General features: G+C 42.9%; 1 protein-coding gene across 2 annotated transcripts in view; it reads left to right on the forward strand.

Moving 5' to 3' along the window:
• TGFA (transforming growth factor alpha) overlaps window positions 1-5022 on the forward strand; it is a 103284-nt gene extending 98262 nt beyond the window's left edge. For both annotated transcript variants that reach the window (XM_003922647.4, XM_010333496.3), the window contains exon 6: window positions 1426-5022. In XM_003922647.4, coding sequence (XP_003922696.1) covers window positions 1426-1433 — 8 coding nt within the window. In that variant the 3' untranslated portion in view covers window positions 1434-5022. The remainder of the gene's footprint in view (window positions 1-1425) is intronic.
• The last annotated feature ends 21581 nt before the right edge of the window (window positions 5023-26603 follow it).

Genomic DNA, 26603 nt, shown 5'->3' on the forward strand with positions numbered 1-26603 from the left:
CAGTAAATGAGCACACACAGACTATGCTGGAGCAGCGCTCGAGATTTAGGAGCCACAGTTCTTGAGGATGCAAATCCACTCAGCCTTGCAGTGGCCTTAAGAGGAGGATGGCTCATGAGTGATGTGGGTAAACTGAGTCTGCTGACAGCCTGCTTGAATCCCACTAGGAGTCAGTGGGGGAGTGAGGATGAGAACCAGGGCCTCGAAAGCCCTGTCTCAACATCTCCTTTCAACTACCTCGGGCTAATCCATTGAGCTAATTTTTGAGCTTATTTTTTCTTTTAGCACCAATAGAAAAATGTTTTGAGTCTTTTAAGAAATTTTGTAATAGATTTTGTAGCATTTGTCTGAGCCTCAACCAAGTCATTTGGGGTGGAGTAAGTTTCGTTAATGTCCCTTCTTCTCTACCCACATTTGAGAAGTTAGTTCTAATCCTGGGGATGGGTCAGACCTTTAGATATTGCAACTGGAGCTGAAGTCCCTCTCCCTGAGATGGCGCATATCACCCCCTCATGTAGCACCAGCCAGGCCTATTGGGCCTAAAGGATGGAGGAACCAGGGGTGCTCATCTGTGAGCACCTCCTGAGGAACCGTGGCAGGGACCAGGAAAGATGTCCAGGCTAAGCTGAACTCAGGAACTGAGCCATGCTGCCTCACCACGCCAGACAGCGAGGATTCCCTCAGGGCCCAGCCATTTTGAAAAATAAATGGGTCCATTCTTGTATGGCCTCAGGGGAAGCCTTTCTGCCACCAGAGCCCTGAACCAGAGCCGCCCACCAAGCCACCCCTTACAGGGGAAGCCACTACAGACCAGATTGAAATAAGGCCCTCACGGCCGGGTGCGGTGGCTCAAGCCTGTAATCCCAGCACTTTGGGAGGCCGAGGCGGGTGGATCACGAGGTCAAGAGATCGAGACCATCGTGGTCAACATGGTGAAACCCCGTCTCTACTAAAAATACAAAACATTAGCTGGGCATGGTGGCGCGTGCCTGTAATCCCAGCTACTCAGGAGGCTGAGGCAGGAGAATTGCCTGAACCCAGGAGGCGGAGGTTGCGGTGAGCCGAGATCACGCCATTGCACTCCAGCCTGGGTAACAAGAGTGAAACTCTGCCTCAAAAAAAAAAAGAAAAAAGAAAAGAAATAAGGCCCTCACAACAGCATGCATCCCCCCATCCCCCAATCTGCCTTCCTTCTGCTACTTCTCACTTTCGATCAGTCTTTCTAGCTGCCTTTGGCACTGAAAGCACAGTGTCAGAGGTTGCGGTCTCCAAGACTGAACCAGCAGAGTTTGGACTCGGGCCTAACTGCCTGAGAGAACTTGGTGACATTGGCAGTGCCATCTCCAAGTCTCTTTCTTAAGCTTATTTTCCCAAGGTGGCCAGGGTGTGGCCCGCAGTGCTTAACCTGTTTTTCCTTCCTGCCAGTGGTCTGAAGAGCCCAGAGGAGGAGCTTGGCCAGGTGGACTGTGGCAGATCAGTAAAGAAAGGCTTCTTCAGGAGAGCACCGCCAGAGCCGCCTGCACGTGCCGCAGACCTTCCTCCTGGGCTGCGATCACCCGCACAGCCTTTTTGTCTTTCGTGGGCCTTCAAAACTGTCAAGAACTCTGTCTGCTCGGGGTTATTCAGTGAGACCTAAAGAAGAAATTGGTGGACCACGATTTCAAGACTGGTTAAAAAAGAACTGTAAAGCGACAGACTCCTGCTCACCTGGGTGAGCTGCGTGCCTCAGTTGGCCTCTGAGTCCAGAGGTGTAGTTGTCTTCTGCCAGGCGTGGATTCCGGGCTGCATGTTTCTTTTTAATGGCCCACCTCTCCACAGCAGAATTCTGCCCAGCACAGGGGATTTCTATGGTTGTTACCGTTTTCTGTCAGCCGCTCACTGGGGAAGAAAGTGGAAGAAAGGAAACTGCTTAATGTCACATGAAGACCCCAGCTTTAAGAGAAGCTGTACCCTGTAACCACGAGACCCTCGACCAGCCCAGTATCTTCCATGGACACATGACATTGAAGACTGTCCCAAGCTATCACCACCCTTGGAGATGTCTTATTTATTAGATGGATAATGGTTTGATTTTTAATCTCTTAAGTTGATGTAAAAAGCATAAAACCCCTTCAGACTTCTACATTAATGATGTATGTGTTGCTGACTTAAAAGCTATACTGATTGATTAGAAATGTCTGGCCTCTTTGAGACAGCTAAGGCTTGGGGAAAAGCCAGCCAGGGTTGCAAAGATGGAAGCAGAGGCTGGGTTACTGGTAGGAACAAAGGTAGGGTTCAGAGGTGGTGCCATCTAAGCCACAAAGCCAGTAAATGTTCCCAGTACATTCTGTGAGAATATTTAGCAAATCCCTCAGCAAGGATCTGTCCCTTCTGCTGGGGAGAGAGGAAGAGAATATGTGCGTGTCTACACAGGATAAACCCAATACATACTGTACTGCTCAGTGATTAGATGGGTTCACTTCCTAGCGAGCCCTCCGAGAGAATGTTTAGAAATGAGGCATTAGCCACGAGCCGTGGGTGTTTCAGGCCAAATGCATAAAAGGGGACCAGTCGCTTATTTTCCATTCTGTTGCTTGGTTGGTTTGTTTCGTCATTTTTAAAAGGAGAAATTTAACTTTGCTATTTATTTTCAAGCACTAGGAAAACTATTCCAGTAATTGCTTTTCTTTGTTTCCATTCAGGATGCCGTTTTTATTAACAACAAAAACTCTAACAAGTCATCTCCACCATGTGGATCTTGCTTTCCACTCAAGAGAAGGAGCAATTGTTCCCTGAGTATCTGGGTCCATCTGACTCATGGGGCCTGCCTGTGGGAAGCAGTGGGTCCCTTCAAATACATAGGGATGATGGTAGCTAATCCCTAGGAATTTTTACTAAAATTTGGAAACAGAATAACAAATAATATGTAAACTCCTTAGGTGAGGAAACTCTACTAATATTTGAAAAGTGAAAGATTTCTACCTATTAACTCTTAAGTGCTCTAGCTTATTAAATCATGAAAGGGACATTGAAAATATGTCAATTGGCTTGAAATTTTCAGAGAGTTTTGTCTTCCCCCAATCCTTCTTTGGTCTGGAAGAACCATTTCTATGAAATTTTTTCTTTATATGTAATTCAGACAATTCTATGACCCGTGTCTTCACTTTGGCACTCTTATTTAACAATGCCACACCTGAAGCACTAAATGCAGACCTCAGATCTGTTCAGAGCTGGCCCCATAGCAAGGTCGTTGACACGGCTCCCGGTTTTTTAATTATTAAAATAGGTTCAAGTTTGCATTCCTTGGGCCAGTCCCACAGCAGCAGATATGTGGGTTGAGGCTTGACTATCGCATCCTGCTTAGAGACCAATTAATGGACACTGGTTTTTAGACCCCTGTCAATCAGTAGTTAGCATCCAAGAGACTTTGCAGAGGTGTGAGAAGATGAGGCTGAACAGATGATGGAAGCAGACGTTCCCTGCAAAAACTTGAGATTTGGTGTCTGTGAATGCTCTGGTTCCTAGGTCCAGCGAGTCACACTTCCCAGTGCCCTCATGCTTATGCCTGTAACACGCATGCAAAGGCCTCCAATGTATGCCTCCCTAGAAGTGCCTTCCAAGTCAGTCTTTTGGAAACCAGTAGGTCTGAAAAAGAGGCTGCATCAAGGCAGGCCTGGTTGGACCATCACCCATGCCCCAGGATAGGAGAGTGTGGCTTATTCGGTGATTTTTCTTCTAAAAATCTAATGACTGATAAGCATTGGACTCCTCTACAATTTAATGGCAGTGGTAGTCTTTGGTTAGCTATAAAAATACTCCCTTCTCAAGTTAAAAATGCACCTTCTAATCCATCTCAGCAAGGTTCCCTGTGTTTCCTTGCCCTTTAGAAAATGAATTGTTCACTACAATTAGAGAATCATTTAACATCCTGACCTGGTAAGCTGCCACACATCTGGCAGTGGGGAGCATCGCTGTATCCAGTGGCTCAGGAGACAATGAAAAGCCCCCATTTAAAAAAATAGCATTTTTTAAAAGGCCTCCAGTATTCTTATGGAGCCTGGATTTTCCCACTGCTTTGCAGGCTGTGACTTTTTTTAAGCATCTGGCAGGAAATGTTTTCTTCCACGTGGAAAGATAGATAGCAGCCAACCCTGATCTGGAAGACAGGGCCCCAGCTGGACACACATGGAACTGAGCCAGGGATGAGCTGGCTACTGTGACCCTGCAGGAGAGGTGGGCAGAATGGCCCTGGAGTCCTTTCTCTTGAGAAAGGAAGAAAAGGTGGGATTGACCCTCACCCACCTGCACTGCTAAGGGAGGAGAATTTATGCTTCTGGAGCTTCTCAAGGGATTGCGTTTTGCAGGTACAGAAAACTGCCTGTTATCTTCAAGTCAGGTTTTCCAGGGCACATGGGCCACCGGTTGCTTTTTCAGTCAATTTGGCAGGGATGGACTCATGAGGCGCTAATACTGCTCAGGAGACCTCTGCCCTCTAGTTAGTTCTGGGCTTTGATCTCTCCCAACCTGCCTAGTCCCAGAGGGAGGAATGACTCAAATGCCCAAAACCAAGAGGATGTTGCAGAAGTAAGACAAACGTGTCTATTTTTTAATGTTCTAACGTAAGACCTGTTCTCTCTAGTCATTGACTTACCAGGCTTTCTGAAAGATCTAGCGGTTCACAACACACAGAGCACTGAAAAAGCAACTCATCTTCCTAGTCTTAATAATTTACTAAAATGGTCAACTTTTCATTATTATAATAAACCTGATGCTTTTTTAGAACTCCTTACTCTGACTTCTGTATATGTTGCACTGAAAAAGTTAATATTTAATGTTTTAATTTATTTTGTGTGGTAAGTTAATTTTGATTTCTGTAATGTGCTAATGTGATTAGCAGTCCTTTTCCTTAATATCTGAATTATACTTAAAGAGTAGTGAGCAGTATAAGATGCAGCTGTGTTTTTCAGTAATGTGCATTGTTATTCAGTTGTACTGTACCTTACTTGGAAGGATGAAGGAATGAATCTTTTTTTCCTAAATCAAGACTGGAGTGTTTCTTTAATGAGATTCAGATATTGCTGAAGGAAACGAAGACTTTTCCCTGTAGATGTGAATGATGAGAAGAATTACATGATCTTTTGCAAAGTGTGGAAGTCCTATAATTAACCATAGTTGATCCCTGTCTCCTTGAAGAATTCAAGATCTCTGAAGCTCTTCGCAATATATAAGTACTTAAGGCCAGGCGTGGTGGCTCACGCCTGTAGTCCCAGCACTTTGGGAAGATGAGGCAGGTGGATCATGAGGTCAGGAGATCGATACCATCCTGGCCAAAATGGTGAAACACCATCTCTACTAAAATACAAAAAAAAAAAAAAAAAGCCAGGTATGGTGGAGGCTGAGGCAGGGGAATCACTTGAACCTGGGAGGCACAGGTTGCAGTGAGCCAAGATTGCACCACTGCATTCCAGCCTGGCAACAGAGCAAGATTCTGTCTCAAAAAAAAAAAAAAAAGTACTTAGACTATGTGTCCAATAATGCTAATTGATGTGGTGGAAAATATATACAATCTCTGCCACTGCAGGAATTGAAGTCTGGTCAAGACAACAGACTGATATGCTGAAAATAATTCTGGACTATTTCTAGACAATACAAGTAAGCCAGGAAATTACAAGGTGGAGAGTATATGGTAACAGCTGTGGTTCTCAAAGCATGGTTCCAGACCTGCAGCACTGGTATAACCTGCAAACTTGTTAGGAATGCAAATCTTTGGGCTCCAGCCCAGACCTACTCTCCTGTAGGGGTGCTCCACGCTCTCTCTGCACTCTGGGTAATTCTAATGCATGCTCAAAATTTTTACACAATTTTTAATTTTGTAGAAAGACAGGGTCTCCCTATGTTGTCCAGGCTGGTTTCAAACTCCTGGGCTCAAGTGATCCTCCACCTTGACCTCAGTTCTGAGATCACAGGCGTGAGCCACTGCACTTGGCTGGTGCTCAAATTTGAGAACCGCTGCACTGCAGAACTCAGTGAAGGGAAAACTTACTGTTGAGCTACAGATTTATGGGAAAGTGTTAAAAAGGTTTTGCAGAAGTGAAACAACACAATTTACCTCTTGGAGTTCAAATAGCCTTGAATGAAGGGCTGCATTTATTTGGGTCTTCTCTGCTTAGCCTAATTGAAGAAAAAAAATAGATCTGTCCATCTCCCACCATACCCCCAACCATCCTGGGCTCACCCACCCCCATTCCCCACCACCCAGTCTCTAATTATAAGGAAGTGTTCTAAAACTGTCAACCAGGTCTTACAAGCCCAGAGTAAGGCCTCTGTACTTCTAACCCAAGTGTGGGATTCACATGTGCAACATATAAAGAGCTCATGGAGAAGTGGAGGGTGAAATCGTTACTGCATAGTATAAAATTCTGGTCCCCAAAGAAGGTTCTGCTCTTTGTAGGGAGGGAACGAGCATGTGGAGCTTGCTGTCCAGACCCCAGAGGGCTTAGGATTGGCCTAACTTACAGAAAGATGGAAACCCAAGCAATTCTTCATCCCAAGCTCCCTGGCCTGGCATCTTGCCCTCAATAAAGTCTTTCCCCACCTCTTAAGAGAGAGTGGGAAGACTCATTACCCATACCTGGTCTTCCTCCTCATGACCCTAATTCAGTTTTCAGGGACATCTCCAGGACTTCCTCCTAACCAGTGGGATTTTTGACTAGTCCCCATTTTTTCTCCTCCTTCCCTATTTCTAAGCCATCCACCTGCCAAGGCTGCCTGCCTGCCAGAACCAAGGTCCAGTGACCGCCCCTTGTCCTGCTCGGGTGCACTGGACTGTCTGCGGTAGGGAGGACCCATCCCAGGAAAAAAGCACCAATCAACTTTGAATCAAGCCAGACCTTTCCTCATCCAGGTGACTTGAAGTTGACAACTTGAAAGCCATGTTCCGGATGCTTTGGGTCCAACTTTTTGGATCCTGTTGGCCCAAACTTCAGATCCATTTTTCCTGGTTGCCCTGACTTATGCCTGGCTCTGTTTAGAGACATTTGAGTCTAACCCTTGCCTTGCTTCCTCCCTAGCTCAGAGCTTCACTACCAGCGCTTTTTCCCCGTCTCCTGAAACCCCTCTTCCACAACTGCTTTCTGCAGGACTTGCTACTTCCGGCAGGCTCTCGGGTTTCTGCCACAACCTTTCACCTCCAGAAGTCAAAGTGAATTGCCCGTAGTCACAGAAGCTGTCTAGCAACGCCTGTTTCACAGGGTGGTGTCTGTCACCCAAAATCAATAATGAATTTGAATATATGGGGATGGACCTTAGGCATCACTTAAAAATCTCTCCAGGTGATTCCAATCCAAACCCTACTCCCCTCTCAAATACATCAGGCCCCAGGGAGCAGGTGGCATGGGAGAAGTGCGATGCCTGGAGCTAAGAGTAGCTGGTGCTCATGCAGGGCACCCCACCCTGGCCCATCCTCAAGGAGATTCCTTAATATCCAGCAGATGTTCACTGCTGGGAGACAGAGGCTTGGGCCTCCTCTCAAGTAGGATCACCTAAGGCAGAGAAGTGAAAAATTTCCTGTGGGTACTCCTGTAAGGAGTGTCTTATGGCTGGTGCTTGAGGTCATAGGTCATGCACAAGTGGGCACTGGCTTTTTTTTTTTTTTTTTTTTGAGATAGTGTCTCACTCTGTCACCTAGGCTGGAGCACAGTGACACGATCTCAGCTTACTGCAACCTCTGCCTCCCAGGTTCAATCAATTCTCCTGCCTCAGCCTCCTGAGTAGCTGGGACTACAGGTGCAAGCCACCACACCTGGCTAATTTTTGTATTTTTAGTAGAGACGGGGTCTCACCATGTTGGCCATGCTGGTGTCTAACTCCTGACCTCAAGTGACCCAACTGCCTTGGCCTCCCAAGGCAGTGGCTTCTTAGAAGCCAAATTTTACTCTTGGGAATAAAAGTAAGTTGGGCATTTATGCTGAAAGGGAAGGAGAGAAGGTGGGAAAGGGAGACCACTTTCCAGGATCATTTGCTCCAATGGAAGCCTCAGGCTTGTGCGTCTGCACAGGTGCCTGGGACCAGAGTCCATAAGGACCTCCATCCCAAGACCTGCAGGGGAGCCCTCTAGAAGGGAGGTGAAATTGAGAGCTGAGCAGGAGGATATCTTCACTAACCTGAGGCTGGTCCTTCAGCTGCTGGTCCTGCACATTGCAGGAAGGGATTCTGAACATGTGACATCCCAGGAGAACTGGGCTGTGGAGCCAGCATCACTTAAACCCTGGCCTACCAGATAAGAGCAAACAGCCACGCCCCTCCCCTGCAGCGTGACACTCCCACCAGCCCTTGTGAAAGGAGCCCCCTAAACAGAGTACAGAAGTCCAGAGCCCCTGTGGTATGACGAGGAGGCTTGGAGGCAAAGGCCCGGGGTTTCGCTACAGCCCTGCTTCTTGCTGGCTATGTCACCCTGGGGTGTCACTGGTTCCCTCTGAGCCTCCTGTGCCTGTCTGATTAATTCTCACAGATTTAGCCCAGAGTTGTGAGATAAATCTCATAAGTATAGCCTGATTCTTGGAATAAAAAAATCTGGTGTGATCCTAAATGCTATCAATATGTTGTTCAGTTCAAGGGAGGCCCCACTCCCCATGTCCCCCAAAGACCTTCAATTCAAGGTAAAAGAAGCTAGGAGGTGGGGGGGCTGCTCATGAGAAATATTGTCGTACATCCAGTGACAAATGGGATCACACTCAGGGGGTGAGGATCTCAGGACATCACTTTTAGAAGTGGTTAGTGACCCACAGAAATGGGGATGACTGTCTTCAAACATAAGGAGGTTTGGTCTTACCACAAGGGGCAGGGCCAGGAGACAGGTCAATTTTGTTTCAGTAGAAGCTTCTTTTTCATTGTCAGAGCCACCTGCTGGCTCTGGCTGTCCTCTGGGCAACTGTGCCCCCTAACTCCAAAGTGATCACACGGAAGTGGGTGACAGCCAGGGCAGAGAGGATCCCTTGTTGAACTAGAGCATGAGCCAGAAGACCCGGGGCATCTGACCGTGGTCCCTACCTATGAGTCCATGGATCACCCCTGTTTAGCTCCAAGCCTCCATCTCCCACTGCACCCTTCTGGAATAATCTTTGTGAGCCCAGACTTAAGCCTCTGTCCTCCCAGGGCTTCTCAGTGATGGACGGGGATCTCCAGCCCTGCTCAGTTCCCTTACCTCCCATCTACTAACATCAGAGCCATCCTCAGGATGGTCCCCACACAGGGACCACATCCCAAGTGACTCTCAGGAGAGGGCTTTCTCTGGTGCTTTTCACTCCTTAGGTGCCTATGTGTGCCGGTCGTTTGCCACTCCCAGATCCATTCTCCCTGTGTCTCTGTCCTGTGCCCAGAAGCTGACCCCTGTGAACCACCTCCCTAGGGTTCTCTTGTCCTCTGGCTTCCAGTTCAGCCAGTGGAAGTCACTGGCAGGAGACCGGAGTGGGAGGAGGAGGAAAGACAAGGGGGTTTGTCATCCTCGCTCCCTCCTTGCTCCAATGCGGCATCCCTGGCAGCAACTGTGTCCCCAAGGCTAGGCTCCCTGGGCTCCTACTTCCCAGCCCCTCTCACCAGGCTTCAGGACACTACATCCTCCACTTGCCCCTTTAGTCCGGAGGTGGAAATGCCTTCCCATAGTTGCCAGTTTAACTCTGCCAATCTTCCCCCTCCTCTCTCTTTAGTACCCAATGATGCTAACCCAGAGGCTGAAAAGTCAAACGCCTCCTGGAGTGAAGCGGGCCATCTGAATTAGTGCAGCTACTTGATGAAAGCATGAATGGCCACGAGTGTGTCTGACTCCAGGGCTGCAGTGGACATGGTAATGTACTGGCAGGCACCGACCCCTGCTGAACGGGGAGGTCACTTCTCAGTCCCAGTCTAGAGTGAATCTCCAGCAGGGAGGTCAGTTTTGCTAATTTTTTCCCCCAAGAAAAACAGAAAATCTGGATCTTTTCATAAAATATCCTAAGGGTGAAGTTTAGAAGCCACTCTGTGGCCCCGACACAATCTGTCAGAGGCCACCATTCATTAGCAGCCACCGCTCTTAAGCCGTCTGCCTGTCTCAGGCTCTGCCAGGCCCCTCACACCTCTCTACCTTCATAGTTCTCTTTGCTGGAAAAGACTTTTTCTATGTTTTTGCCAAGAGCAGGCTCACACACACACCTCACCTTCTTCTGAAGCCTTCCTGGAGCATGAAAAGATAACGCCCCCACCCCAGGGGCCCTTGCATACTTGTGTTAGAATACACATCTCATGCTGCTGGACTTCTGGTCAGTCCTCTGCGAGCTATGTTGTGCCTCTGGCCATTCTGTGTCCCAGGTCTTGAACTCTTCAAGATAAGGAATCTCTGGGATCTTCATAGCCCTAGCACTTAGCGCAATGCCTGAGGCATGGTAGGTAACATGGTAACATTCTGTGGAAAAAATCATCAGAGATGTGAGGCTTTAGGTGAACCATCATAGGTCTCTGGAGGCAGGAGAGCAATGTCATATGCGATCCCTGGGTCTTGTGGGGCTGCATTATTGGTAGGTTGTATTGGCTGCTATAGTTGGACCCCTCGAAGGTCAAGCAGGTCTTGGCGACCCTCCCTGGTTTCCTATCTACCATGAGGAGCTTTGTTCCTAGGTAAAAAATACACTGTAAGTTCGGACCCATGACTTACCATGAATTCTGTCGCAGCGTAGGTGGATTTGACAAACATTTTTAACCACACCCATTCTACCCTCTGTGTTAGTCTCATGCAGAAGACTTAACTTTTTGGAGAATGGTCGCAATTTCATAGCTCTTTTTATCTGCTGACTGACAGTCTACATCCCAGCAACCTTCTCACGGGAAGCAGCCTGACCTGACCCCTGAACTCAGACCAGAGAGAAGGAACCTGCACACGAAAACAAAGGAGAAGAGAAATATGGGAGGGGGTTCTCAGAAAGCTTTCATCTACATGATTTTCTTTTTGTGATTGGTTTCTATGAAGTCTAATCTGCTCCCTTGAGAGGTCTCTGATCCAAACATGCAATGATGTGAATATAATCTATATCAGCCAAAACAGAACATCTATTTAGTGTCAGGAATATGCAGTACAATGAGTGTAAGAGTGACCCAGCAACTGACTTTGCTACAGAATTCTGTCCCTCCTCTAGAATACAAAATTTTTCAATCTGCTTCCCCCAAGAACCCTGAGATAATAACTTGGGGGCAGATCTTTTATTTTGGAGGCAATTTCAGGAAGCAGGAGAGACTAAGAAGAGTGAAACAGAGAATGAGGAAAAGCCAGCAATAGGAAATTAGCAATGAGCTGGCTACCAATATGTACAAACGGGGCTCAATCCTACTGCACACCCACTGAGGAAATACGTAGAATGCCACCTCTGAATTGAGTCTCTGAAGGTCAGAAGGCTGGGCATTAACTATTGACTTCCATCACCCAATGGTGAGAGTTGCCATAGGCTCATTAATCCTCCACCCCCACCACACACACACACACACACACACACACACACACACACACACACAGCACAGAGTTTAGGGGCCTGATATGTGACACTGATAGTGAGCGTGGGAAGCTTTTCCAAAGCTGCAACTGAAATTAGGTGGTCTGGGGGCATATGATATGGCAAAAATACCATCTGCTACAATTATTCCTTTTTAACAAAATTGTAATAATCCACTTTTTCATGAAATTCAGATTCTTTTCTCCTAACCAAAAGTTCTTTTGGAGATGGAGATATTCTGATGTCATAGAATACTGACTCAAGCAATGGCCACTTGGCATTCTGCCAAATGTGGATTCTGTGTGCTTCCAACACCTTCTAAGATGTTGGCTAGAGATTTTCCCTGCTTCCAAGATAGGCTGTTCCTTTGTTCCAGACCCAGTTACAGGCCCTGACGACCCTGAGGGGTCAATGCATTGGTCACATAAGTCACAAGTCTCCGGTTAGTCCATGAATTCCTTTGAAAGAGAAAGTCTGTGACAGAAAAAAAAAATGGGGCTGAGGGAATGGAGCCATCGATGGTGGGCCATGAGCAAGCAGGTGGCTAAGCTGAGGAAGCCATTTTGCAAAAGGAAATGAGGAGGCAGATTCACAGATAAAAAGAAGGAGCATGTCTAATAGGAATTGAGAAAGTCACACCATTCCCAAGCACTTCCCCATTCTTGTTCTTGTGACACCTGCTCACAGCAAGCTCTGCTTGATTGAGCCCTGAGCCTTTACAACAATCCTCTTTTCAGCCCAGGGCAGTGGCTCATGCCTGTAATCCCAGCACTTTGGAGGCCAAAGCAGGCAGATTACTTGAGGTTAGGAGTTCAAGACCAGCCTGGCCAATGTAGCAAAACCCCATCTCCACTAAAAATATAAAAATTAGCCGGGCATGGTGGTACATACTTGTAATCCCAGCTACTCGGGAGGCTGAGGCTTAAGAATTGCCTGAACCTGGGAGGCAGAAGTAGCAATGAGCCAAGACCATGCCACCTCACTCCAGCCTGGGTGACAGAGCAAGACTATCTCAAAAAACAAAGAAAGAAAGAAAAGAATCTTCTTTTCAGCTGAGCCAACTTGAATACATGTTTATTTCCTAAAACCGAAAGAGTCTGGACTAGAACAAATGCCTCTTCAGTATCTCTTAAGGTAATCATATGAGTTCCCCAGTATTATTTGTAAGGCAACACATTATATCAGTATCAAATTATATCAAAATTAAATTATATTAACATTAAACCTTGCTTTTCTGGAAAACTGTTTCTCACAGCCCACCCTAACCCTTCTGTGACTGGCCCCTTTTCCTTTAGGCCTCAGTTAAATGTCACCTCAAGAGATTCCTACATGTAAGTCCACTCCACCCACCCTGACCAACCTTATTCTCCATCCAGTATAATGTTCACTTCCTTCATTGCACTTAACACAATTATTATCTTTTACTAGATTAGTATGTCTCCCCCACTAGATAGTAAGCTTCATGAGGGTAGGAATTATGTCTGTCTTCTTCACCACTAAATATTCGACATCAAGCTCAATACTTGACACATAGCAGACAACCAAATTGGATGGATGGCTGAATAAATGCATGTACAGATGGATGGATGTCTAAATTCCTGGATAAATTGGGCAGATAAATTTACCAGATAGTATATCATTCCTTAGAAACATTGCAGGATTCTACTTACTGGTATTTTCTTAAGAACCTTTGCACCTAAATTCCACATCCACTGAAAATACTTTAAATTAATAAAGACATTTTGCAGCCAAACAAAAGGGGAAACAATTCAGCAGAAAAACCTACACACTACAAGTTATACTAAATGGTACTCTTCAGGTAGGAACATGACCTCACATGAGACGGCAAAGGAATAAACAGTGTCAGAAGGAATCACCGTAAACAGACCAGGCTCACGCCTGTAATCCCAGCACTTCGGGAGGCCAAGGCAGATGGATGACCTGAGGTCAGGAGTTCAAGACCAGCCTGATTTATACAGCGAAACCCCATCTCTACTAAAAATACAAAAATTAGCCGGGCGTGCTGGCAGGTGCCTGTAAGTCTCAGCTACTCGGGAGGCTGAACAAGGAGAATTGCTTGCACCCAGGAGACAGAAATTGCAGTGAGCAAAGATCGCGCCACTGCTTTCTGGCCTGGGTGACAGAGTGAGACTCTGTCTCAAAAAAATAATAACCATAAATGAATACAAAGCAATAAAAACAATGTCTTGTGGGGTATAAAAATATTTATAGAACTAAAATACTCAACAGCAATAGCATGTACTAGGAAAGGGGCACAGGCAAACAGACTTAAAGTGTTCAAAGACCTCTTCCATTGCTTAGAAAGTGGCAAGTCTATTAATTTTTATTAGACCTTAATAATTCAAGGATGCATGTTGTAATCGCTAAGATAACTATTAAAATGAAAGTAAAATAATGTATAACCAATAATCTTAAAAGGGGGAGCGGGAAAAGAAGAAGAACTTGACTGAACCAATATAAAGCAAGAAAAGAGAGGAAACGAAACAAAAAATGGGACAAATGAAATATTTAGACCCAACTAAATTGGTAACTACATTAAATGTAAATAAACTAAACAGTCCAATCAAAAGTCAAACACTGGATTTAAAAAAAAAAAAACCTAACTATGTACTGCTTATAAGAAATGAACCTGAAAATTATGGACCCAGAAAAATTAAAGGTAAAAAGATAGAAAAAAAAAGGCTAGAAAAATACCACCTAAAAAAATCTAGTATAGCTATATTCACATAAAATAAAGTAGACTTTAAGACATTTCATGATAAAAGGTTAAATTCACCAGGAAGACATAAAAATCTGTATGTGCATACCTAATAGCATAAGGTATTCAAAACATATAAAGCAAAAATGAACAGAGTTTGGAGTCTCCCTAATAGGGAAGATACTGTTTAGAAAGCAGAAAAACATTCATACCCATGGACATTTAATTTCCAGGGACAAAACTGGAAGGGAGATAAAGGGAACCAACTTCTTGGGCCCACCCAGAAAGTAGACAGAAGTCTACTATACTGAGAGAAAGTATTAATATTTACAATCGATGAATGGCGCTTCCGTGGCTTTCCTCCTAGCCTTTGAAGCAAAAGAGAACATGTTAAGGACCCAAATATTTTCCCAGCCCTCCTCCCAAATGCAGTCTGAAATCTTCCTGGTTCTTTCTTGATAATCTGTGTGAGAAAGTCAGGGATACCAAATTACTTCTCTGTGATTCTGTTTAACATTGTACTAGAGGTTCTAGCAGGGCAATTAAGAAAGAAAAATAAATCAAAAGAATCCATATTGGAAAGGATCTTTATTCATATAATAGATTACAGATCTTATATATAGAAAACCCTAAGGAATCTATCTAAATATATATCAGAACTAATAAATGAGTTCAGCAAGATGACAGGATACAAGATTAACACATTTATTCTTGTGGGAGCCAATATTTGACATCCTTAAAGAAAAGAATTTTCAACCCAGAATTTCATATCCAGCCAAACTAAACTTCCTAAGTAAAGGAGAAATAAAATCCTTTACAGACAAGTAACTGCTAAGAGATTTTGTAACCACCAGGCCTGCCTTACTAGAGCTCCTGAAGGAAGCACTAAACTTGGAAAGGAACAACCAGTACCAGCCACTGCAAAAACATACCAAACTGTAAAGACTATCAACACTAAGACGACCTGCATCAACTAATGGGCAAAACAACCAGCAAGCATCAAAATGGCAGGCTCAAATTCACACATAACATTAACCTTAAATGTAAATGGGCTAAATGCCCCAGTCAAAAGACACAGACTGGCAAATTGGATAAAGAGTCAAGAACAATCAGTGTGCTGTATTCAAGAAGCCCATTTCATGTGCAAAGACACATATAGGCTCAAAATAAAGGGATGAAGGAAAATTTACCAAACAAATGGAAAGCGAAGAAAAAGCAGGAGTTGCAATCCTAGTCTCTGATAAAAACAGATTTTAAACCAACAAAGATCAAAAGAAACAAAGAAGGGTATTACATAATGGTAAAGGGATCAATGCAACAAGAAGAGCAGCTAACTATCATAAATATATATGCACTCAATAAAGGAGCACCCAGATACATAAAGCAAGTTCTTAATGACCTACAAAGAGACTTAGACTCCCACATAATAATAGTGGGAGACTTTAACAACCCATTGTCAATATTAGACATATCAACAAGACAGAACGTTAAGAAAGATATCCAGCACTTGAACTCAGATCAGGACCAAGCAGACCTAATAGACATCTACAGAACCCTCCACCCAAAATCTACAGAATATACATTCTTCTCAGCACCACATTGTACTTACTCTAAAATTGACCACGTAACTGGAAGTAAATCACTCCTCAGCAAATGCAAAAGAACAGAAATCATAACAGTCTCTCAGACCACAGTGCAATTAAATTAGGACTCAGGATTAAGAAACTTACTCAAAACTGTACAACTGCATGGAAACTGAACAACCTACCTGAATGACTACTGGATAAAAAAAATGAAATGATGATAATAATAAAGATGTGCTTCAAAACCAATGAGAACAAAGACACAACATACCAGAATCTCTGGGACACATTGAAAGCAGTGTCTAGAGGGAAATTTACAACACTAAATGCTCACATGAGAAGCGAGGAAAGATCTAAAATCAACACCCTAACATCATGATGAAAAGAACTAGCAGAGCAAGGTCAAACAATTCAAAAGCTGGCAGAAGACAAGAAATAACCAAGATCAGAGCAGAACTGAAGGAGCTAGACACACACACACACACACACACACACACACACACACACACCTTCAAAAAATTAATCAATCTAGGTGATTTTTTTTAAAAAGATCAACAAAATAGACCACTAGCCAAACTAATAAAAAAGAAAGAATAAACAAAAAAGAAAAAAAAAGAGAGAAGAATCAAATAGATGCAATAAAAAATGATAAATGGAATATCACCATCAATCCTGTGGAAATACAAACTACCATCAGAGATTACTACAAACACCTCTATGCAAATAAACCATTAAATCTAGAAGAAATGCATAAATTCCTGGACATTTACAGCCTCTGAAAACTAAACCAGGAAGAAGTTGAATCCCTGAATAGACCAATAACAATGTCTGAAATTGAGGCAGCAATTAATAGCCTACCAACTAAAAAAAGTCCAACACCAGATGAGTTCACAGCCAGATTCTACCAGAGATACGAGGGGGAGCTGGTACCATTCCTTCTGAAACTATTCCAAACAATACAAAAAGAGGGAATCCTCCCTAACTCATTTTGTGAGACCAACATCATCCCGATACCAAAACCTGGCAGAGACGCAACTAAGAAAGAAAATTTCAGGCCAATATCCCTGACGAACATTGATGTGAAAATCCTCAGTAAAATACTGGCAAACTGAAACCAACAGCACATCAAAAAGCTTATCCATCACAATCAAGTGGGCTTCATCCCTGGGATGCAAGGCTGGTTCAATATACGCAAATCTATAAACATAATCCATCACATAAGCAGAACCAAAGACAAAAACTACATGATAATCTCAATAGATGCAGAGAAGTCCTTAGACAAAATTCAACAGCTCTTTATGCTAAAAGCTCTCAATAAACTAGGTATCAACGGAACATCTCTCAAAATAATAAGAGCTATTTATGACAAACCCAGACAGTATCATACTGAATGGGCAAAAACTGGAAGCATTCCCTTTAAAACTGGAACTAGACAAGGGTGCCCTCTCTCACCACTCCTATTCAACACGGTATTGGAAGTTCTGGCCAGGGTAATCAAGCAAGAAAAAGAAATAGAGGGTATTCAATTAGGAAAAGAGGAAGTCAAATTGCCTATATTTGTAGACGACATGATTATATTTAGAAGACCCCATCATCTCAGCCAAAAATCTCCTCAAGCTGATAAGCAACTTCGGCAAAGTCTCAGAATACAAAATCAATGTGCAAAAATCACAAGCATTCCTATACACAAATAACAGACAAACAGAGTCAAATCATGAGTGAACTCCCATTCACAACTGCTACAAAGAGAATAAAATATCTAGGAATACAACTAACAAGGGATGTGAAGGATCTCTTCATGGAGAACTACAAACCACAGGTCAAGGAAATAAGAGAGAACACAAGCAGATGGAGAAACATTCCATGCTCATGGTTAGGAAGAATTAATATCATGAAAATGGCCATACTGCCCAAAGTAATTTAGAAATTCAATGCTGTCCCTGTCAAGCTACCATTGACCTTCTTCACAGAACTGGAAAAACCACCTTAAACTTCATATGGAACCAAAAAAGAGCCCACATAACCAAGACAATCCTAAGCAAAAAGAACAAACCTGGAAGCATCACACTACCTGACTTCAAACTATACTACAAGGCTACAGTAATCAAAACAGCATGGTACTGGTACCAAAACAGAGATATAGACCAATGGAACAGAACAGAGGCCTTGGAAGTAACACCACACATCTACAAGCATCTTATCTTTGACAAACCTGACAAAAACAAGCAATGGGGAAAAGATTCCCTATTTAATAAATGGGTGTTGGGAAAACTGGTTAGCCATAGGCAGAAAGCTGAAACTGGATCACTTCCTTATACCTTATATAAAAATTAACTCCAGAGGGATTTTTAAAAAAAATTAATAGAGATGGGGTTTCACTATGTTGATCAGGCTGGTCTCAAATTCCTGTGATACACCTACCTCGGCCTCCCAGCTCACATGCTGGGATTACAGATGTGAGCCACCATGCCTGGCCCAGGATTAAAGATTTAAACATAAGACCTAACACCATAAAAACCCTAGAGGAAAATCTAGGCAATACCATTCAGGACATGGGCATAGACAAGGACTTCATCACTAAAATACCAAAAGCAATGGTAACAAAAGCCAAAATAGACAAATGGGTTAGGAAGGATTCCCTCTTTTTGGATTGTTTGGGATAGTTTCAGAAGGAATGGTACCAGCTCCTCTTTGTATGTCTGGTAGAATTCGGCTGTGAACCCATCTGTTCCTGAACTTGTTTTAGTTGGTAGGCTATTAATTGCTGTCTCAACTTCAGACCTTGTTATTGGTCTATTCAGGGATTCAACTTCTTCCTGGTTTAGGCTTGGAAGGGTGTAAGTGTCCAGGAATTTATGCATTTCTTCTAGATTTAATGGTTTATTTGCATAGAGGTGTTTGTAGTAATCTCTGATGGTAGTTTGTATTTCCGTGGGATTGATGGTGATATTCCATTTATCATTTTTATTGCATCTATTAGATTCTTTTCTCTTTTCTATTAGTCTGCCTAGCAGTCTATCTATTTTGTTGATCTTTTCAAAAACCAGCTCCTGGAGTCACTGTTTTTTTGAAGAGTTTTTTATGTCTCTATCTCCTTCAGTTCTGCTCTGGTCTTGGTTATTTCTTGTCTTCTGCCAGCTTTTGAATTTGTTTGATCTTGCTCCTCTAGTTCTCTTAATGATGATGATAGGGTGACAATTTTATATCTTTCCTCACTTCTTATATGAGCATTTAGTGCTATAAATTTCCCTCTAGACACTGCCTTAAATGTGTCCCAGAGATTCTGGTACATTGTGGCTTCGCTCTCATTGATTATTTTATGAGACCACCATCATCCTGATACCAAAACCTGGCAGAGACCCAACTAAAAAGAAAATTTCAGGCCAATATCCATGATGAACACTGATGCAAAAATCTTCAATAAAATACTGGCAAACCGAATCCAACAGCACATCAAAAAGCTTATCTATTGTGAGAGGATCCAAGATGGCCAAATAGGAACAGCTCTGGATTGCAGTTCCCAGTGAAAATGCAGAGGGTGAGTGATCACTGCATTTCCAAATGAATTTTTACTGCCCACAGACCAGGCGATTCCCAGGCAAAAAAGTACCATGAGTCTCCAGCATGGCTGTTTCCACTGGCACAGTGGGTTTCCACATAAAAACACAAATAAGGGCACTGTTTCAACTGGCAACTGGAATGCCTGGAAGACAGAGTCTCCCATTCAACTAAAAGAAAAGGGGGCTGAAACAGGGAGCCAGGTGATCTGGCTCAGCCAGGCCCACCCCCACAAAGACCAGCAATCAGAAACGCTCTGGATTGAGTTTCACAGCAAGCACAGCTGGACCTGGGACAGTGCAGCTTGGTGGAGGAAAGGGTATCTGCCATTACCGAGGCAGTCTGCCATTACCAAGGCAGTTTGCCATCACTGAGGCAGACCACAATTACCGAGGCAGTTCTAACTATACCCCTATAAACAAAACTGCAAGGAAGTTCACACAGCAGCTGGGCAGAACCCACGGCAGCTCAGCAACACCTCTGCTTGCAGACTGTGACTAGGCTACCTCCTTCCTGGACAGGGCATCTCTGAAAAAAGGCAGAAGCATGACAGGAACTTATAAATAAAGCCCCACCTTCCCGGGACAGAGCCCCTGGGAAAAAAAGGCAGTTATGAGTTCCACTGCAGCAGACTTAAACATACCTGCCCAGCAGCTCTGAACAGAACAATGGAGCTCACAGCTCAGCACTTGAGCTCCTAGAAGGGACAGACTGTCTCTTGAAGCAGCTCCTCAACCCCCATATCTCCGGAGACACATGATAAAGGAGAGCTCAGGCTGACATCTGGCAGGTATCCTTCTGGGACAAAGATAACAGAAGAAGAAACTGGCAGCAACCCTTACTGTTCTGCAACCACTGCAGGTGATCCCCAGGCAAGCAGGGTCTGGTGTGGACCTCCAGCAGTCCTACAGCAGAGGTGCCTGCCTGTTAGAAGGAAATATAAGAAACAAAGAAATAACTTCATCATCAGCAAAAAGGACATCCAGAGACCCCATCTCAAAGCCACCAACTACAAAGACCACAGGTAGATAAATCCACAAAGATGGGAAAAAACCAGCACAAAAAGGATGAAAACACCCAAAACCAGAATGCCTCTCCTCCTCCAAGGGATCACAACTCCTCACCAGCAAGGGAACAAGGCTGGATGGAGAATGAGTCTGATGAATTGACAGAAACAGGCTTCAGAAGGTGGGTAATAACAAACATCTCTGAGCTAAAAGAACATGTTCTAACACAATGCAAAAAAAAAAAAAAAAAAAGAACCTTGAAAAGAGGATTGATGAAATGCTAATGAGAATAAACAGCTTAGAGAGGAATATAAATGAATTGATGGAGCTGAAAAACACAACACAAGAACTTTGCAAAGCATACCCAAGTTTCAATAGCCAAATCAACCAAGCAGAAGAAAGGATATCAGAGATTGAAGATCAACTCAATGAAATAAAATGAGAAGGCAAGATTAAAGAAAAGAATAAAAAGAAATGAACAAAGCCTCCAAGAAATATGGGATTATGTGAAAAGATCTAATCTACATTTGATAGGTGTACCTGAATGTGATGGAGAGAATGAATCCAAGCAAGCTGGAAAACACTATTCAGGATATTATCCAGGAGAATGTCCCCAACCTGGCAAGTCAGGCCAATATTCAAGTCCAGGAAATACAGAGACCACCACAAAGATATTCCTCAAGAAGAGCAACCCCAAGGCACATAACTGTCAGATTCACCAGAGTTGAAATGAAGGAAAAAATGCTAAGGGCAGCCAGAAAGAAAGTTCGGGTTACCCACAAAGGGAAGCCCACCAGACTCACAGCAGATCTCTCAGCAGAAACCCTACAAGCCAGAAGAGCGTGGGGGCCAATATTCAACATCCTTAAGGAAAAGAACTTTCAACCCAGAATTTCATATCCAGCCAAACTAAGCTTCATAAGTGAAGGAGAAATAAAATCCTTTATGAACAAGCAATTACTCAGAGATTTCATCACCACCAGACCTGCTTTACAAGAGCTTCTGAAGGAAGCACTAAACATAGAAAGGAACAACCAGTACCAGCTACTCCAAAAACATACCAAATGGTAAAGAGCATGGACACAATGAAGAAACTGCATCAAATAACGGGCAAAACAGTCAGCTAGCATCAAAATAGCAGGATCAAATTCACACATAACAATATTAACCCTAAATGTAAATGGGCTCAAATGCCCCAATCAAAAGACACAGACTGGCAAATTGGATAAAAAGCCAAAACTCATCGGTGTGCTGTATCCAGGAAACCCACCTCACATGCAACAATACACAAAGGCTCAAAATAAAGGGATGGAGGAAGATTTACCAAGCAAATGGACAGCAAAAAAAAGCAGGAGTTCCATCCTAGTCTCTGATAAAATAGACTTTAAACCAAGAAAGATCAAAAGAGACAAAGAAGGGCATTACATAATGGTAAATCAATGCAAGAAGAAGAGCTAATCATTCTAAATATATACACACCGATACAGGAGCACCCAGATACATAAAGCAAGTTCTTAATGACCTACAAAGAGACTTAGACTCCTACACAATAATAGTGGGAGACTTTAACACTCCACTGTCAATATTAGACAGATCACCGAGACAAAAAAATTAACAGCGATATCCAGGACTTGAACTCAGACCTGGACCAAGCAAACTTAATAGACATTTACAGAACTCTCCACCCAAAATCACAGAATATAAATTCTTCTCAGCACCACATCACACCTACTCTAAAACTGACCACATAATTGGAAGTAAATCACTCCTCAGCAAATGCGAAAGAACGGAAAACATAACAAACAGTCTCTCAGACCACAGCACAATCAAATTAGAACTCAGAATTCAGAAACTAACTCAAAACCACACAACTACATGGAAACTGAACAACTGTCTCTTGAAAGTTGACTGGATAAACAATGAAATGAGGCAGAAATAAAGATGTTCTTCAAAACCAACGACAATGAAGACACAACATACCAGAATCTCTGGGACGCATTTAAAGCAGTGTCTAGAGAAATATTTATAGCAATAAATGCCCACATGAGAAGGAAAGATCTAAAATTGACACCCTGTCATCAAAATTGAAAGAGCTAGAGGAGCAAGATTAAAAAAAAAAAAAAAAAAAAACTCAAAAGCTAGCAGAAGACAAGAAATAACTAAGATCACAGCAGAACTGAAGGAGATAGAGACACACAAAAAAAACCTTTAAAAAAATCAATAAATCCAGGAGCTACTTTTTTGAAAAGATCAACGAAATAGACCACTAGCCAGAATAATTAAAAATAAAAGAGAGAAGAATCAAACAGATGCAATAAAAAACCGTAAAGGGGTATCACCACAGATTCCACAGAAATACAAACCACCATCAGAGATTACTACAAACAACTGTATGCACATAATCCAGTAGCCTGGAAGAAATGGATAAATTCCTGGACACGTGCACCCTCCTAAGCCTAAACCAGGAAGAAGTAGAAACCCTGAATAGACCAATAACAAGGGCAGAAGTTGAGGCAGCAATTAAGAGCCTACCACCCAAAAAAAGCCCAGGTCCAGATGGGTTCACAGCCAAATTCTACCAGACATACAGAGAGGAGCTGGTACCACTCCTTCTGAAACTATTTCAAACAATCCAGAAAGAGGGAATCCTTCCCAAATCATTTTATAAGATCAGTATCATCCTGATACCAAAACCCGACAGAGACTCAACAAGAAAAGAAAACTTCAGGCCAATATCCATGATGAACATAGATGCACAAATCTTCAATAAAATACTGGCAAACCGATTGCAACAGCACATCAAAAAGTGAATATGACTTAAAGATTTTTATAACATCATTTCACAGTACTGTACATATAGCCCACTCAACTTACGACCAAATCCTGTTATGACCGGTCTGTCGAAACCAATCATGGTCGTAAGTCGAGCACTAGCTGTATATATATACACGCACATATATATGTATGTATATAAAATTGCACTTTAGGTTCTGGGGTACATGTGAAGAACATGCAGGGTTGTTGCATAGGTACATACATGGCAATGTGGTTTCCTGCATCCATCCCCATCACCTATATCTGGCATTACTCCCCATGTTATCCCTCCCCAACTCCCGACCCCCTACTGTCCCTCCCCTAGTCCCCCCTGACAGACCTCAGTGTGTGATGTTCCCCTCCCTGTGTCCATGTGTTCTCATTGTTCAACACCCGCCTGGGAGTGAGAACATGCAGTGTTTGATTTTCTGTTCTCGTGTCAGTATGCTGAGAATGATGGTTTCCAGGTTCATCTATGTCCCCACGAAGGGCACAAATTCATCATTTTTTATGGCTGCATAGTATTCCACGGTGTGTATGTGCCACATTTTCCCTGTCCAGTGTATCATCGATGGGCATTTGGGTTGGTTCCAAGTCTTTGCTATTGTAAATAGTGCTGCAGTGAACATACGTGTGCATATGTCTTTATAATGGAACAATTTATAATCCTTTGGATATACACCCAGTAATGGGATTGCTGGGTCAAATGGAATTTCTATTTCTAGGTCCTTGAGAAATCACCACACTGTCTTCTACAATGGTTGAACTAATTTACACTCCCACCAACAGTGTAAAAGTGTTTCTAATTCTCCACATCCTCTCCAGCATCTGTTGTCTCCAGATTTTTTAATGATTGTCATTCCAACTGGCATGAGATGGTATCTCAATGTAGTTTTGATCTGCATTTCTCTAATGACCAGTGATGATGAGCATTTTTTCATATGTTCGTTGGCCTCATGTATGTCTTATTTTGTAAAGTGTCTGTTCATATCCTTTGCCCACTTTTGAATGGGCTTGTTTTTTTCTTGTAAATCTGTTTTAGTTCTTTGTAGATTCTGGATATTAGCTCTTTGTCAGATGGCTAGATTGCAAATTTTTTTTCCCATTCTGTTGGTTGCCAATTTGCTCTAATGACTGTTTCTTTTGCTGTGCAGAAGCTGTGGAGTTTGATTAGATCCCATTTGTCTATTTTGGCTTTTGTTGCCAATGCTTTTGGTGTTTTGGTCATGAAGTCCTTGCCTACGCCTATGTCCTGAATGGTTTTGCCTAGATTTTATTCTAGGATTTTTATGGTGTTAGGTCTCCTAAGTCTGTAATCCATCTGGAGTTAGTTTTAGTGTAAGGTGTCAGGAAGGGGTCCAGTTTTAGCTTGCTGCACATGGTTAGCCAGTTTTCCCAACACCATTTATTAAACAGGGAATCCTTTCTCCATTGCTTGTTTTTGTCACATTTGTCAAAGATCAGATGCTTGTAGATGTGTAGCATTGCCTCTGAGGCCTCTGTTCTGTTCCATTGGTCTATATCTTTGTTTTGGTACCAGTACCGTGCTATTTTGATTACTGTAGCCTTGTAGTATAGTTTGAAGTCAGGTAGCGTTGATGCCTCCAGCTTTGTTCTTTTTGCTTAGAATTGACTTGGCTATGTGGGCTCTCTTTTTATTCCATATGAAGTCTAAGGCGGGTTTTCCCAGTTCTGTGAAGAAGGTCATTGGTAGCTTCATGGGGATAGCATTGAATCTATAAATTACTTTGGGCAGTATGGCCATTTTCATGATATTGATTCTTCCTAACCATGAGCATGGAATGTTTCTCCATCTGTTTCTGTCCTCTTATTATGTTGAGCAGTGGTTTGTAGTTCTCCTTGAACAGATCCTTTATATCCTTTGTTAGTTGTATTCCTAGGTATTTTATTCTCTTTGTGGCGATTGTGAATGGCAGTTCATTCTTGATTTGACTCTCTTTAAGTTTGTTATTGGTGTATAGGAATGCTTGTGAGTTTTGCCCACTGATTTTGTATTCTGAAACTTTGCTGAAGTTGCTTATCAGTTTCAGGAGATTTTGGGCTGAGATGTTGGGTCTTCTAAATATATAGTCATGTCATCTGCAAATAGAGATAAATTGACTTCCTCCTTTCCTAACTGAATACCATTTATTTCTTTTTCTTGCCTGATTGCTCTGGCTAAAACTTCCAATACTATATTGAATAGGAGTGGTGAGAGAGGACATCCTTGACTAGTGCCAGATTTCAAAGAGAATGCTTCCAGTTTTTGCTCATTCAGTATGATATTGGCTGTGGGGTTGTTGAAAGTAGCTTTTATTATTTTGAGATGCATTCCATTGATACCTAGTTTATTGAGAGTTTTTAGCAAAAAGGGCTGCTGAGTTTTGTCTAAGGCCTTCTCTGCATCTGTTGAGATAATCATGTGGTTTTTGTCTTTGTTTCGTTTATCTGATGGGTTACATTTATACATTTGCATATGTTGAACTAGCCTTGCATCCTGGGATGAAGCCTACATGATCATGATGGATAAGCTACATATATATACAGGTATTGATTGACTTACGACCTATGCAACTTACGACCATTCAACTTTACGACCACAATCGCTAGCCACAACTGCTCTACGTCTGGCAGCGCAAACGTTGCCCAGCTGGGTGTACGACAGATGATAAAATATGACTTAAAGCTCATCATCACTTGTCATTAGAGAAAGGTATATCAAAACCACATTGAGACACCATCTCACACCAGTTAGAATGGCAATCATTAAAAAATCTTGAGACCACAGATGCTGGAGAGGATGTGGAGAAATAGGAACATTTTTACACTATTGGTGGGAGCGGAAATTAGTTCAACCATTGTGGAAGACAGTGTGGTAACTCCTCAAGGATCTAGAAATAGAAATACCATTTGATCCAGCAATCCCATTACTGGGTATATACCCAAAGGATTATAAATCATTCTAGTGTTTAAGACATATGCACATATATGTTCATTGTGGCACTGTTTACAGTAGCAAAGACTTGGAACCAACCCAAATGCCTATCAATGATTGGATAAAGAAAATGTGGCACATATACACCATGGAATACTATGCAGCTGTAAAAAAAAAAAAAGGATGAGTTCATGTCCCTTGCAGGGACATGGATGAAGCAGGAAACCATCATTCTCAGCAAACTGACACAAGAACAGAAAACTAAACACCGCATGTTCTCATTCCTAAGTGGGTGTTGAAAAATGAGAATACATAGACACAAGGAGGGGAATATCACACACGATGGCCTGTTGTGGGGTGGGGGGACTAGCGGAGGGATAGCAGAGGATGGGGGGATTGGGGAGGGATAACATTAGGAGAAATGCCTAATGCAGGTGATGGTGGGGATGGGTGCAGCAAACCACCATGGCATGTGTATACCTATGTAACAATCCT

The sequence above is a fragment of the Saimiri boliviensis genome, chromosome 1 (assembly GCF_048565385.1).
Source record: "Saimiri boliviensis isolate mSaiBol1 chromosome 1, mSaiBol1.pri, whole genome shotgun sequence".
Lineage (NCBI taxonomy): Eukaryota > Metazoa > Chordata > Mammalia > Primates > Cebidae > Saimiri > Saimiri boliviensis.